Source organism: Notothenia rossii (genome assembly GCF_949606895.1).
Source record: "Notothenia rossii genome assembly, chromosome: 4".
Lineage (NCBI taxonomy): Eukaryota > Metazoa > Chordata > Actinopteri > Perciformes > Nototheniidae > Notothenia > Notothenia rossii.
In genome coordinates this window covers 66,043,816-66,056,834 of record NC_136902.1, presented here as the reverse complement: position 1 = coordinate 66,056,834, position 13,019 = coordinate 66,043,816, and the positions used below count along the sequence as shown (strand labels likewise).

The following is a 13,019-nucleotide window of genomic DNA, read 5'->3' as shown; positions in this document are numbered from 1 at the left end:
TGAGAAAAATAAAGTAATTAGCCAATCCTTTTCCCAGCTCCGAGAGATAACGGAAATGAAGATGTATAACGTTTTGATAAATGTATTAAAACTTCACAACAGGCGTGAGACACTAATTCTCTGCTTTCTCAGAAGAGATATGAGCCTTATCCGACACCTGCAGGGATGAAACATACATACACACTATTTCCTCTCTAAATGTTTGTTTCAGGCGCTCTGAGCTCAAGACTGGATTCTCTGCACAGGTGAGGGGCAAGCCAGCACTGTGAACCCACTCTCTCTGTGTGTGTGTGTGTGGGTTTGCATGCCAGGCTGATTGGTCTTGACCAGTGTGAACTTGTCAAGCCTTAAAGGGCCTGAAACACGCCCAGACCTGCAGAGCAAATCAATCTGCTCTAGGGGCTATGGCTGGCCACACACACACACACACACACACACACACACACACACACACACACACACACACACACACACACACACACACACACACACACACACACACACACACACACACACACACACACACACACACACACACACACACACACACACACACACACACACACACACACACACACACACACACACCTGTTGAAGGGACCCTGGAGGTAGGGAAGAAGGGAGGGGTCCATATCTGTGGGGATTGCCCACAGTATTGAGTAGGTCGCTAACAAGTAACATGTAATGTAATGTAAAGGGGGTGGCTTGTTTAGAGTGAGAAGCTGCAGACAGATCACAGTTTTCAGTTTTCAGTTAAAAATAATAAATTAGAATGAAACATAATTTAGAAAACTATTTACAAGAAATCAAGAGATTCAAATATTATTTGCCATTGGCCCACCATTTGTTGATACCTTTACTTTTCAAATGTATTTGTACTTGTCCAAATACTACTTGTACAAGTATTAAAGCCTTCTGTACCCTTTTTATGGGTATGTAATGCTGGTAGAGAAGGCTTTTTTTTTTACATTGCCCTTAAGAATTGACGTGGCAAACAAGACAAAACCATAAATCCAAAACACGTGGCATGAGGACAAGGACAAAAACCAACCTGGAGCGTGACAAACATGGAGGGTGACGATCCGACATGGAGCACAGGGGAAGACAGGACTAAATACACAGAAGGGAACCACAGGACAAGACACAGCTGGGCAGGGGAGGCAGGGGAGGCAGAAACACAAGGGCAACAGGTGAACACAATCAGACAATCAGACACAGGAGGGCAAACACAGGAAGGAAGACCAGACACAGGGAGAACAGAATTTCAAAAATAAACACATAACTTAAAGGTCACATGTCATGGCCATTTCCACTGATCATAATTCCATTGTTGAGGTATACTAAAATAGAAAAATAATGTGCAATTTTCCAAACTCACATTGGTTTCGCATACAGCATCTCTGTAAAGTATGTGTATTCACTCTCTGTCCTAAACGGCTCGTTGGAGCTCTTGCCCCCCCTCACTGTGAGCCCAGTGTGCTCCGATTGGTCAGCTCGGCCTCTCTGTTCTGATTAGTCAACCACCAGAGAGGCTCCGCCCATGTCTAACAGTGCTTTTTTCGGCTCGCTCTGAGCGGAACATCAGGCGTCGGCACAGCCGTATATTTTATACGCTAACTAACCAAACTGTACCTACAACTGCTGTTATAGAAGAGTAAGTTATTTGTACCTGTAATAAACTACTACTGTTTGATGAAAAATTAAATCATGGTTTGCTAAATATGAATGATATGTTATAGGAGCTAATGATTCAGGGAAGAAAGCCTACTAAGTATTTCCATCAAACTTTATTTTTAGAAATGTACAAAATGAACATGTGTAAATAATATACATATATACACTGTATATCATCCATTCCTCTCCTTATAGGCGTTTTCGGCATCTTGCCTATCACAGCTTTGCAAGCTGCTGCCGGGGCTTTTTAGGACGAGGCATCAGAGTGGTCATCCCATGTGTGTGTGTTGTCCGCCAGATATGCCAGGAGTTTCCTGATCTGGCAGGACGAAATCAAATGCAAATCACAAAATATTAGAGAAACTTAGTTGTTTTAGATTCGTTAGTAGTAGTTGTGGTAGGAGTGTGTATCTATCTAATCTATCTATCTAATCAACACAGTTAGCTTGCCAGCTAATATGCTCTCCCGCTGGTCCAAACAAAGTAGGAACAGCATCGTCCTTCAGTGCCCTACGCTGTACATATCCGGTAGGAATCGCTCCATGTTTTGTGAAGCTATGCTCCGTGAAATGCCGCGAACACAGTAAAATACCGGCTCGAACATCTGAAGGAACAGTGTTAAAAAGGAATGTCAACCACTGACTGGATACAGTTTTGAACTGAATCTGAGATTCCAACAGTGAATATGCTAGGCTGGCAGAGGGTGCGGCCATAGCTCTGGGCGTGGCTACTGGGTGCTTCTACGACACAGCACCCAGGAAGTAAACAATGGACAATGACGTTTCACCAACGAGGCGTTTTGGGGAAGTATTTTCTGTTTTAGAGTTTTACTCGCTACAGGGTGTACTTTGAGTGTTTTGACTCTGCAGACCGTTTACATGCATAAAAACCATCATAACACACAAGGGGACAGGTAATAACCGGAAAAGCATGACATGTGTCCTTTAACACACAAAACTCAAATCATGACACTTTCCTTTTTTGGCCCCTTTTAACAACATGTAAAGTCCCGCCTGCCAGGATTTCTTCACTTCAGAGCAAAGTCTTGCGTTACATCAAAGTTGCCCAACCCGTTATCGGTCCTTCTTGTTTATTTTTCCTTTCCTCCAACATATTTGCAGTTCAGTATAATAGTGTACGATAAATGAAGAATTTCAGCATATGGGAGATAAGGGGCTCTGCTCAGGAAGTAAACAACGACCACTGACCCTGCATTATGTGTCCAATATACACCATGCATTTGTTTGTTTTAGGAAAGGCAAGATACTACATGCAAAAACCTGTGATGTTTTTAGAGCCTTGGTTTTTTCGCTTTCATAACATTACTTATTTCACACTGATGAACATTGGATAATCCCATTCCGGTTTTTAACTGTTGCTTATGAGTGTCTGTTGAATTGTCTTGAATTAAATAGCATGATGATGTCTAAATTGCATATTTGAAGATAACATTTTGGAAAACTTCTATTAGAGGAAGAAGAAGATTTGGCCTGATTGGGACTTGAACCGGCGTCCCTTCAGTTACAAATCAAATACAAATTTGAACCAGAAATCTCAATTCAGTATTCACATCCTGAGGGTTTAATAGAGGAAAATCATACATTTGTTTATATATCATTCATAGCTAGATTTATACAATATTTAATCTTAACACATGGCAGAAATAACTCTTTGAAATACTTGTTTGTTGTCTTTAATGTAGTATTTTTCGGAATTATTAAACTATACAAAGAGGTATTTCAAGTTTTAATATATATATTTTGTCCCTAATGTGTCAAGATTATGACCTGACTTAGTCCAATGTTCAGATTTCTGTTCCAGAAATGCAAATGAGCACGTATTGAATAAGATAAGGACTTGATTTTCATATTATACCACACCATTTCAGATGATTTATTATATAAAAAAGAATGGTGTCATTGTGAGTTATCAACTGATTCGTAAATATATATGTTAAAATGCACCTGCCGTGTGTGTATGCTAACTGTATGCCAGCCTATAAAAGAGATATATTTCAAACACATTGATTTAAAACATTTTTATTTACTACAGCAAAAAGTAATACGTATGAAATTAAATCTAAGTAGTAAAAAAATAGTCATTAATACAAAAATATTTCCATTCTTTCAGCATTCATAATATCCATTACACCCAAGCAAAAGCCAGTCAGAGAACGCATTGAAATGCAGCGCGGACCATCAAGCAAAGCACAGTGCTCATAAACATATTTACATTCAAAATATACACAAGAGAACTGATCATAGTACATTGTAGCACATTTCAGAGGTCATCTGCAAATCCCTCCTGAAATAGTTCTCCTCCGCAGGGCAGGCGTAGGGATAGTCTGTGGGGTTGTAGAAAGGTGCATATTCAGGGGTGGAGAAGCTATCCTGCGGGCCGGGCCAGTAGGGCAGGCTGCGAAGGTCCTGGGGGGTGCAGTGCTGGAAGTGGAAGTGCTCTGAGGGGAGGCCGGGGTACCCAGGATCCATCCTGGTGGGGGAGTCGTAGCAGGAGGAGGAGGAGGAGGAGGAGAAGGAGTCCTGCGGTGAGTAGCTGTTGTGATCCACGGGGGTGCAAAGCTTCAGCAACTCTGGTGAGGAGCAGGGAGCCTGGAGGAGAAGAGGAGGGTTTACTATGAGCTCATAAATGAGACACCACACTGAAAAATCTAAAGCGTTGACTTTAATGAAATGTATTACGTCAGCAGATTTCACATCACTATATTAGGTTAGATGAAAGCACTACTTTTAAGTGTCAATACAACAATATTTATTAAATACAATTATGTGAAATGTGTTGGCATAATACATTTACTCAAGTACTGTACTTAAGTACATTTTTGAGATACTTGTTTTTTTTAGTGTTTCCATTTTATGCTATTTTGTACTTCTTCTCATCTACTATTTAGAGGTCAATTTTGTACTTTTACTCCACGACATTTATTTGGTAGCTTTAGTCACTTTACAGGTATGGATTAATAATGTGAAATATAGTCAACACTTAAAAAGCACTTGAGTTCCACCTGGAGTAAATTCACAAGCTACCCTGCAGTATACAAAGTCATTACAAGCTGCACCTTTACCAGCTTTGATAACACTTTAATTATCAATCATTTTAATCAAAGCATATAATATAAATTATTTTGAAATGGACCAATTTGCAGAATGAGTCATTCTACTTTTGGTACTTTAAGAATATCTTGATGCTAATACTTTTGTACTTTTACTTAAGTTGTTCTTGTAACAGAGTATTCCTACACTCTTGTACTTATACTTTTACTCAAGTACAAGATCTGAATACTTCTTCCACCTCGAAGTGTATATCAAATGTACGTGTTGAGGTCAAATCTGACCGATTTACTACTTCATAATTATTGTGCTTTTCATTGAATTTCCTCAAGGCCTTGATTTCCTTCACGGTAGGCATTTAAACAATTGTTGATCAGTACTTTGATTGTATTTTGAGTGGTTAAGTCAACTTTGTTAAACCTATGATGTTCCCGGTCAAAAATGACCACAAATTAATGGGTAACCCTAGATTATATTCATCCATCAGATAGTACAAACCCAGAAATTGACAACCATGTTAATTTTGGAATACGATTCAGTGTCTATTCTTTGTAAATTCACTGCAGTTATTAATGTAAACCAGTAGTCTGACACATTGTTTACAGCTTTAAAGGGTGTTAAATACAAATTGGTGATGATTAAAGTTTTTTGTTCTAATGTAAGAGCAGTTAAAACAGACCAGTCGGATTTGACCAGGAACACTAAAGTAAGGGGGGTAAACGAACACGACACAAGGTTAATTGGACTTTACATAGGCTGTATTCAAGTACTTTTTACATCAAAATTATGGGAATTCCCTGAATTAGTCTTTTGAGGCTTGTTATAACAGCCCTTGTGTCAAATATTGATTTAAAAATGTAACAAAAGCTGTCAAATCAATGTACAAGGAAGTAAAACACATCCCTCTGAGGTGTATTGGAGTTGTGAAATATCATAAAATGGTACTTAAGAAACAGGACTTCAGTCAATGTACACAGTTTCTTTGCACCACTGCCCGCAGGAGACAAATTAATAGACGACGTGCTGCATTCAAGCCCCAACACAGGTCTCTGCTAAACAGACACATGCCCAAACTAAAACAAGAATGTCTCCCGAGGCATTTCATTCTGAAATACACATTGGTTCTTAGTTGTTGCCTATACAATGTGCATTTTATTGCAATGGAAAGATTTATTGTAAATGCAGAGGTGGGAGGAGTACTGCTATCGTGTACTTAAGTAAAAGTATAAGTATCAGAGTGTAGGAATACTCTGTTACAAGTTAAAGTCCTGTAATCAAAATTGTACTCAAGTAAAAGTACAAAAGTATTGGTATCTAAATATAATCAAAGTACCAAAAGTAAAAGTACTCACTCAGATTGGCCAATTTCAGAATAATATACGTATATCATATGTTAATATAATAATTGACATATTATTGTGATGATCAAGCTTGTAAATGTAGCACTCATGTTAAATACTTTATATACTGCTGCATGTGAATTTAATCCAGGTGCAATTTAAATCTTATTTAAGTGTTGATCATATGTTGTTATCATTAATCAAAATCTGCATAGTAACTGTCAATTTAGTGGATAAAAGTACAATATTTACCTCTGATTTGGAGTAGAAGAACAAAGTAATCTAAAATGGAAATACTTAAGTAAATGTAGCCTATAGCTATACTTAGTAACTTTACACCACTGTTTAAATATAGGCTCTGCAAATTTGAAGAGACCCCAAAGATAAAGAGAGGGGTCATATTTCTAAACGTATAAACAGACATGGTTAAATTGCTGTTTTCTGAATGGAGTTTGGAGGGAGAAACCTACCATCCCATGGCCGTAGTAGTCCGCGTCTGAGGAGAGCGCGTGGCACCAGGGCAGCGGCAGTGTGGGGGGGGCAGGCAGGGAAGCGCTGTAGCTGCCACCGCTGCTGCTGTTGGTGTCGTTGTTGCCACTGTAGCCGTTGCCTGGCAACATCATGTCCCCGAACTGCTGCGGGATGTCGTTGAAGGAGCCCTCCTCGTGCATCTGGCTGCCGCACGAGCTGTCAGGCACCGGGAACGAGGCAGTGCGCAGCTGGAAGGCTCGCGCTCCAGAGCCGCGCTCGTCATCTGGAGAAATGGCAGAAGGAGGGTCCTCATAGCGAGCTGACGGAAATAAACAGAAAAATAGATAAAAAATAAAGAAAACGTACATAAAAAGGGGAATTTATTTCAGAGGCTACATATTTACCATTACATCTGTATGATATAATAACCTACATATCGGCTGCACAAAAATGTTTTAAAATAGCACAAATGTTGCATTCCAAATTAAAAAGTGTCAACATATTCTAATCCTTATTTTAGGACACGGCGAACCACTGAGGAGCATTGGGGAAATATGCAAGGAATCTGCATGGAAACACAGGAAGACATTTAAATAGGCCTATAAGTCCACAGTGATGTCATAATACCATCAGCCAACACATTTGGATGTAGCCTAGCCTTCGTTTATAAGAAGGGACCCTGCACTTTTGCTATTGAGCTTTCAATTGCCTTGCTGCCTAGAATTGCTTTCCAAATATGTTTATGTTATGACTGCATGGGGGGCTTCCATGTGAGTATTTTGTTGTCGTTTCTGCGGGGTCATGGCAGGTTGCTGTGTGTCATTGATGAATGATATTTGTTTTGGACTTTTTTTTATTTATTCAGCTGATCTGCTGCCTTGCTGCAACCACAGTGCGGATTTTCCAACATCGTACTAAACAATGAGATTCGTTTTTGTTATGCTGGCTTTGTATTGCAGAACATATTGGTTGGAATAGATTTCAAGATCACATTGATTTAGGTCAGGTTTGAGTCATATGTTTTAATGGGTTTGTTATGGACTTGGACTTCGCTGCTGGGTGAACTTACTTTGAAAAGTGGATGAGCAAAGTCCCTGGAGATCTGAGCACGCCTGGGATAGCTGCTCGTAAGGAGGGAGAAAGAAAAGATTGTTAGATATTTTATGCAACTACAAATTTTATTTTATAATACTTTTCATTTACAGAGCGTTTTTACACTATACACTTTACAGGGTGGAAAAATCAGAAAAACATAATTGAAAAGAACACTTAAAATAGATGTTTTGTTCTGTGATTTGAACGTGGTGAGATTGTGGTAATCACGGATGTGTTTAACATAGTAGTTTTTTTGTGTCAAACATTAGTATTTGTATCTTGTAACGTGTTATATTTGTGTGTGTTTGTCCGTGGTTAACTTAAAAAGAGAAACGTTGGAGTTTTCTAAAGGGAGAGTATAGTCAATCATGTACAGGGTCGGTTTGTTGCTTTGCTCAGGGAGTGTTTTTCTTTTTTTTCAGGCAGAGAGAGAAAGGGAGGGGGGGGGGGGTTTACCGTTTTCACTTTTTTGCTGTTGGCCTGGTGGGCTCTGTGTCTCTGCAGCAGCTCTTTGACAGTTGTCTTCACGCGGACACCCTGATATACTCTCTGCTTATCTGCATGAAGAGAAAAGCATGTCACTCATGTTTGCTAAACACTCACCATTGAGGCAGACAATAGCAGACACTGACTCCTCTTGCCTCTTTGGTCTCCACTCTGCTCCCCCTCTCCTCCCCTACATTAATCCCACAACATGTTTTCGTCTCTAAAAACCCATTTCACAGTCTTTTTCTCCCCCAATAAACTGCAATCTCTCCATTAAATGACCATGTGGCCATATTGTATACACCTTAATAAAAGTTTTAATGTGATTGTGAACATATAACAACATTTATGTATTTTTAACAGTTTTTATCACATGATTGTCAAAGTTTTCTCCGTGCGTAAAAGTGAATTTTTAGTAATCCTTGCGCGCTGTGGATCTGGTAAATGTATCCGATTTGTACCGACCCCAGCGCCCCTAAGTAGTCCGGATTAGGGCTCTCTCTCAAGCGTCTCCTATTACGCCCTCAGCAGACCCTTACAATGCAGTCTGTTTATGCTCCGCGCGCTCCAGCCACCCCGCCCAGACCAGGAAATAGGAAAGCTGTACAAAATACGCCACCGTAAGTATATATTTATGATCATAAACGCTTTAAACGAGAGAAATAATGTTGGTGGGTCAACGTTGCATCGATATACAAGTCGGAATAGCCGTACGATCGTTTGTTAGAGTTGGATAAATGCGCTCGGGAAGAATGCGTAAAAAGCTGGAACAAAGAGCTGAAACGAGGCTGTCAGTCGATCGGTAGCTCAACATTTTCTTAGTAAACGCGTATAATTAGTGGATCTGAGCTACAGTTGTGTATCAGAAAGTAAATGTGTCGGTAAATGTGTGCAAAAATATCTCTACGCGTTTAGCTCCACGTTACCGGTGTCCGGGAACCTTGTAAAAGTTTCAGTTTAAACAGATTGTGGTTGGCTTTCTAAAGATTTACAAGTGCGATTTCAGTCTCATGCTGTTTATAATTCAAACCCCAACTCTTATCCAATCTGTAACTTTATTCAAATAACACCAGCCCCCACTTTGGATATATAACAGTGAAATTATACCGTATTGGGAATAATTTGCCGTATATTTTTCCTATAGGCGAAGCTTGATTAAGGAAAGCAGAGAGAACGCCTCGCATAGGTGCACGTAATTCAGGCCCAAAGGCGTAATTTAAGGCACTCAGGAGTGGCGAGCCGTTTGGGAAAAAGGTGATTTGATAACGAGACGAAGCCTCGGCTGCGAAAACATCATCTGATACATATTCATACGGCTAAAGGCTACTTCGTGTTTTGTCTTAAATGTGGCAAACAGCGGGCCAAAATTGCACGGCAGACACATCCCACTCCAACACGGTTACTTATAACGTCCCATTACGCACACGCAGCCCCCGACAGAGACATTAAAATGTTACCTTTAGGAGTTTTTAATGATTTATAAATTGTATTAGAACTGATTGTTAACATGTGATGTGTAAGCGTATATAGAAGTTGATATTAAATCCATAAAAGTCAGTAAAGCTGTGTGGCCCGTTTCAATGAAAAAAGTCAAATCTCCATATCCATTAATGCACACAGGTGGCATTAAAGTAAGAATATTAATTATTAGGCGTTTAATTATACTGTTGCCCATCTCATATATTGTTTAAAAGTGTGATTGAAAGGAGAATATATAGACAAATCCTCCCTTTTATGCACATGTATCTTAAGATTTTTAAATGTTGTCACTAAACGTCTCTTTTTCCCCCTCTTTTGTCGTTTGTGCCTAACAGGAGAAAATGCACCAAAATGAAATACAGATGAAAATTCGTCGTGAAACTCACCAGACATGATGGGGAAAGATGAAGAGAGGCTCCCTGGAGAAGACCTGTGGGACTCCACAACGTCCTTTTTCTGCCTCAGCAAAATGGCCAAGAACGAAATTTGTGCAAAAGTGTCCAAAAATCTCAACACAAATGTCCTACAGCAGTGTCAGAGCATCCAACAATATTGTATTATAGCTGGGGACATTTTAGTTTGAGATTTTCTGCCTCCATGCCTACTATTTAAAACCCCTAGAACTCAATGATTTGACAATGATTTGATTGCGCGTTACTTTCAATTTGAATATTCAGAGGCAACCGAGTTTTATCGATTTTTCCACAAAAACCACCACGCATCGACATTCTATAAGTTCTACTTTAATGTAATATAGTAGTATTTTACACTTTGACCAAAAAGAAAGCATACTTTTATTAATTTTATCCTCCTTTTGCGATATCAGAGCATCACACCCCCCTCATTAAGCACTGATGGTCTTGGTGCTCATTGTGCGCAACTTAAACTCAGCAGGGCAGCTTAAATGTACAATTGTACACTTATTGCGTCCAGTTTGCATGTCTAGAATATATTTAAAACATATCTTTAAGCTTTACTCCAGAAAAAAACGCATAAAAGTGGCAACAGAGTGGGCGTGGCAAAGGGCAGTAGCCATCTTTGGCATCGCAGGCCTTCAGCTCCTCTAGCAAGTGCTGTGAGCACATCCGCTGCTGAGGCTGTTGTGACAACACTCTGCTAATATCTGCTTTTAACATTTTATATTTAGATATTTTAAATGTATTTTCAAATATCCTTTTATATTATATTATAATTTTTTTTAAAGGAAAAATTGTAATATAAGTATTAAATCAAAAATAATTAAAAATGTTTTACTGGAGGTCCCCAATCTGGCAGGGCATCTTTTTGTTTCTAAATAAAGAAATCTAATCAAAAAAGAAATCACTTTCATCAACAACTGCTATTATTATTTCAATCATTTATAGTTGCATTGAGAAATGTTTAAGTGCTCCATGCATCAAATAGCAACACTATATGCACACCAGCCTGTATGTGGCAATGGACTTAAAGATAATAATAAACTCAGTTATTACAATTACAGTGAAAAAAAACAAAAACATAATTATTTACAATATTATGTCTTATTTAAAAAGCTGGGACAATTGTTCTGTCAAACTGGTCAAACATGATATGCGAAATCCCATATTATTATTATATACTATTATTATTATTATTATTATTATTATTTACTATTATTATTATTATTTATATATATTAATGTATATATGTTTTTTTTAAGACCATATTATTGTTACTAATACAGTTTTTATATATATTATATTATAAGACTTAATTATTATAATTTAAGCTATTTTCATGAGTATTGACATTGTTATGACCAGAAGTAGTTGATGACTATTAGTTGCGGTATTAGTATCCCTCCCTCTATGAAAAAGTAATATTTAGCTTTTGTATTCTTATTTTATTCAGAATACGATACGATAATACTTTAATGGTCAGATCAGATTAAAATGTATGCTAAATAGGTCATTCAAAAAAAGGGATTATTTTTCTCGGTATTTGTTTCACACACTTCAAATATCAAGAAATTAGGAGAAAACCAATCGGCAATTGGGTTCACTTTCCCCTGTTTAAAAGCCCTCTTTGGTAAACGAAAGCAGTCAGTTGTATATTCCCACTCCTCACCACACAGATCCTGTCCCTGCTCTGCGGCTCTCCCTGTTGGTGCTGCAGGTTAAAGGCTGGCGCACCCTCTAGTGGTCACACCTCAGAACGCCTGTCTGTTTCAGCAGTGCATGCTTTTACTTTTAATCCTCCTTTTGTCTTCGTGTTCCCCCCCTTACTTTGGTGTTCGCGGTCAAATTTGACCGGTCCTGTTTAAACTGCTATTACATTAACACAACAACCATTAATCACCACCAAATGTCATTTAACACCCTTTCAAACTGTAAATACTACTGGTATAAATGAAAAACTGCAGTAAATATACAAAGAATAGATACTGAACATGTATTGCGTGTGCCAGGTGTGATCCATGTTGGGGGAGGGGCACATAAGAGCGGGAAATGTGTCAAATTGTTCTGTGTGTGTTTGTGTTTGTGTCTGCTAGGTGTGATTCACATGGGGGGATGGGCACATAAGGGGGGGGGGGGGTCACATCTAGACAGACCCAGCGCCAGAATAAATCTAAAGGGAGGGCATATGATTTTCATGGGAGGGCACACAAAACCGTCATGTGCAGCGGGCCTGCGGCACAATATATATCAAACAGCAAGGCCAACAGCATTGCGTAAAGACGCACACGTATCTCAAATACATACACAAATAAAGGGCAACATAGAAACCACTTTTGAAACATTGTGTGCGTGGCAGCACAAACACATCAAGCGTCTTTGGGTCTAGAAAAGCGCTATATAAATCCCATTTATTATTATTATATATAAATGGACGTAGGGTCCGTGACGTCAATCATAGGATTCTGCAGAGTTGCCGAGAAGCCCTTAGTAGGCGGAGTCGGCCACTAACGGCTCGACAGTGACGTCAGAGTTCCACTCCCGCCTTCTCCAGCCTACTCCAAATAGAGAACCGCAGTGACGCGTCGTAAAACCCGGAAGTAAACTTCTTCCAGTTCCTTCGCGAAAAACCAATGCAAATTCTCCATCGGATTTTGGAAAATATCTCGAAATAAGGTCTGTGGTTGACACACATTTAAGAGAGGGATCACGTTTTGTTCAGTCGGATAATCTCCACATGTCAACCCTACTTTTAGAATTTTTGAATCATAAATCTAGTCGCCAAAAGCAAAATGCTAACGTTATGCTATAAACGAACTACAAGCCAGTACAGCAGCTGGGTCGCACGACTTAAGATCGTTTCAACTGACTTGCACTGAAACACTTTAAATATATTAACATTTTAAACTGTATACCCCGGTTATCTAGGCCCGTTTTGTTTTGTTTTATGTATACATGTCACACTGTGGGAAACGATATTTCGATATTTCTGG

At 39.0% G+C, this 13,019-nt stretch overlaps 1 protein-coding gene across 1 annotated transcript; it reads right to left on the bottom strand.

Annotated features, from left to right (window-relative positions):
- Positions 1-3,697: 3,697 nt before the first annotated feature.
- linc.pou2af1 (lnc RNA pou2af1) lies at positions 3,698-11,189 on the bottom strand. The gene is made up of 5 exons (XM_079673662.1): positions 10,000-11,189; positions 8,105-8,205; positions 7,623-7,674; positions 6,553-6,872; positions 3,698-4,283 (listed from the first exon to the last, which is right to left on the bottom strand). Exons 1-5 carry the CDS (start codon positions 10,004-10,006, stop codon positions 3,933-3,935), a joined length of 831 nt encoding a protein of 276 aa, XP_079529788.1. The 5' UTR covers positions 10,007-11,189; the 3' UTR covers positions 3,698-3,932.
- Positions 11,190-13,019: the final 1,830 nt, after the last annotated feature.

Bases quoted from the DNA above. Each gene is read 5' to 3' on its own strand.
- linc.pou2af1 (XM_079673662.1), bottom strand. The intron at 7,675-8,104 runs GTAAACCCCCCC...CCTTACGAGCAG, and splicing joins ACAGCAAAAAAGTGAAAACG to CTATCCCAGGCGTGCTCAGA. The intron at 6,873-7,622 runs GTAAGTTCACCC...TATTTCCGTCAG, and splicing joins TTGCTCATCCACTTTTCAAA to CTCGCTATGAGGACCCTCCT.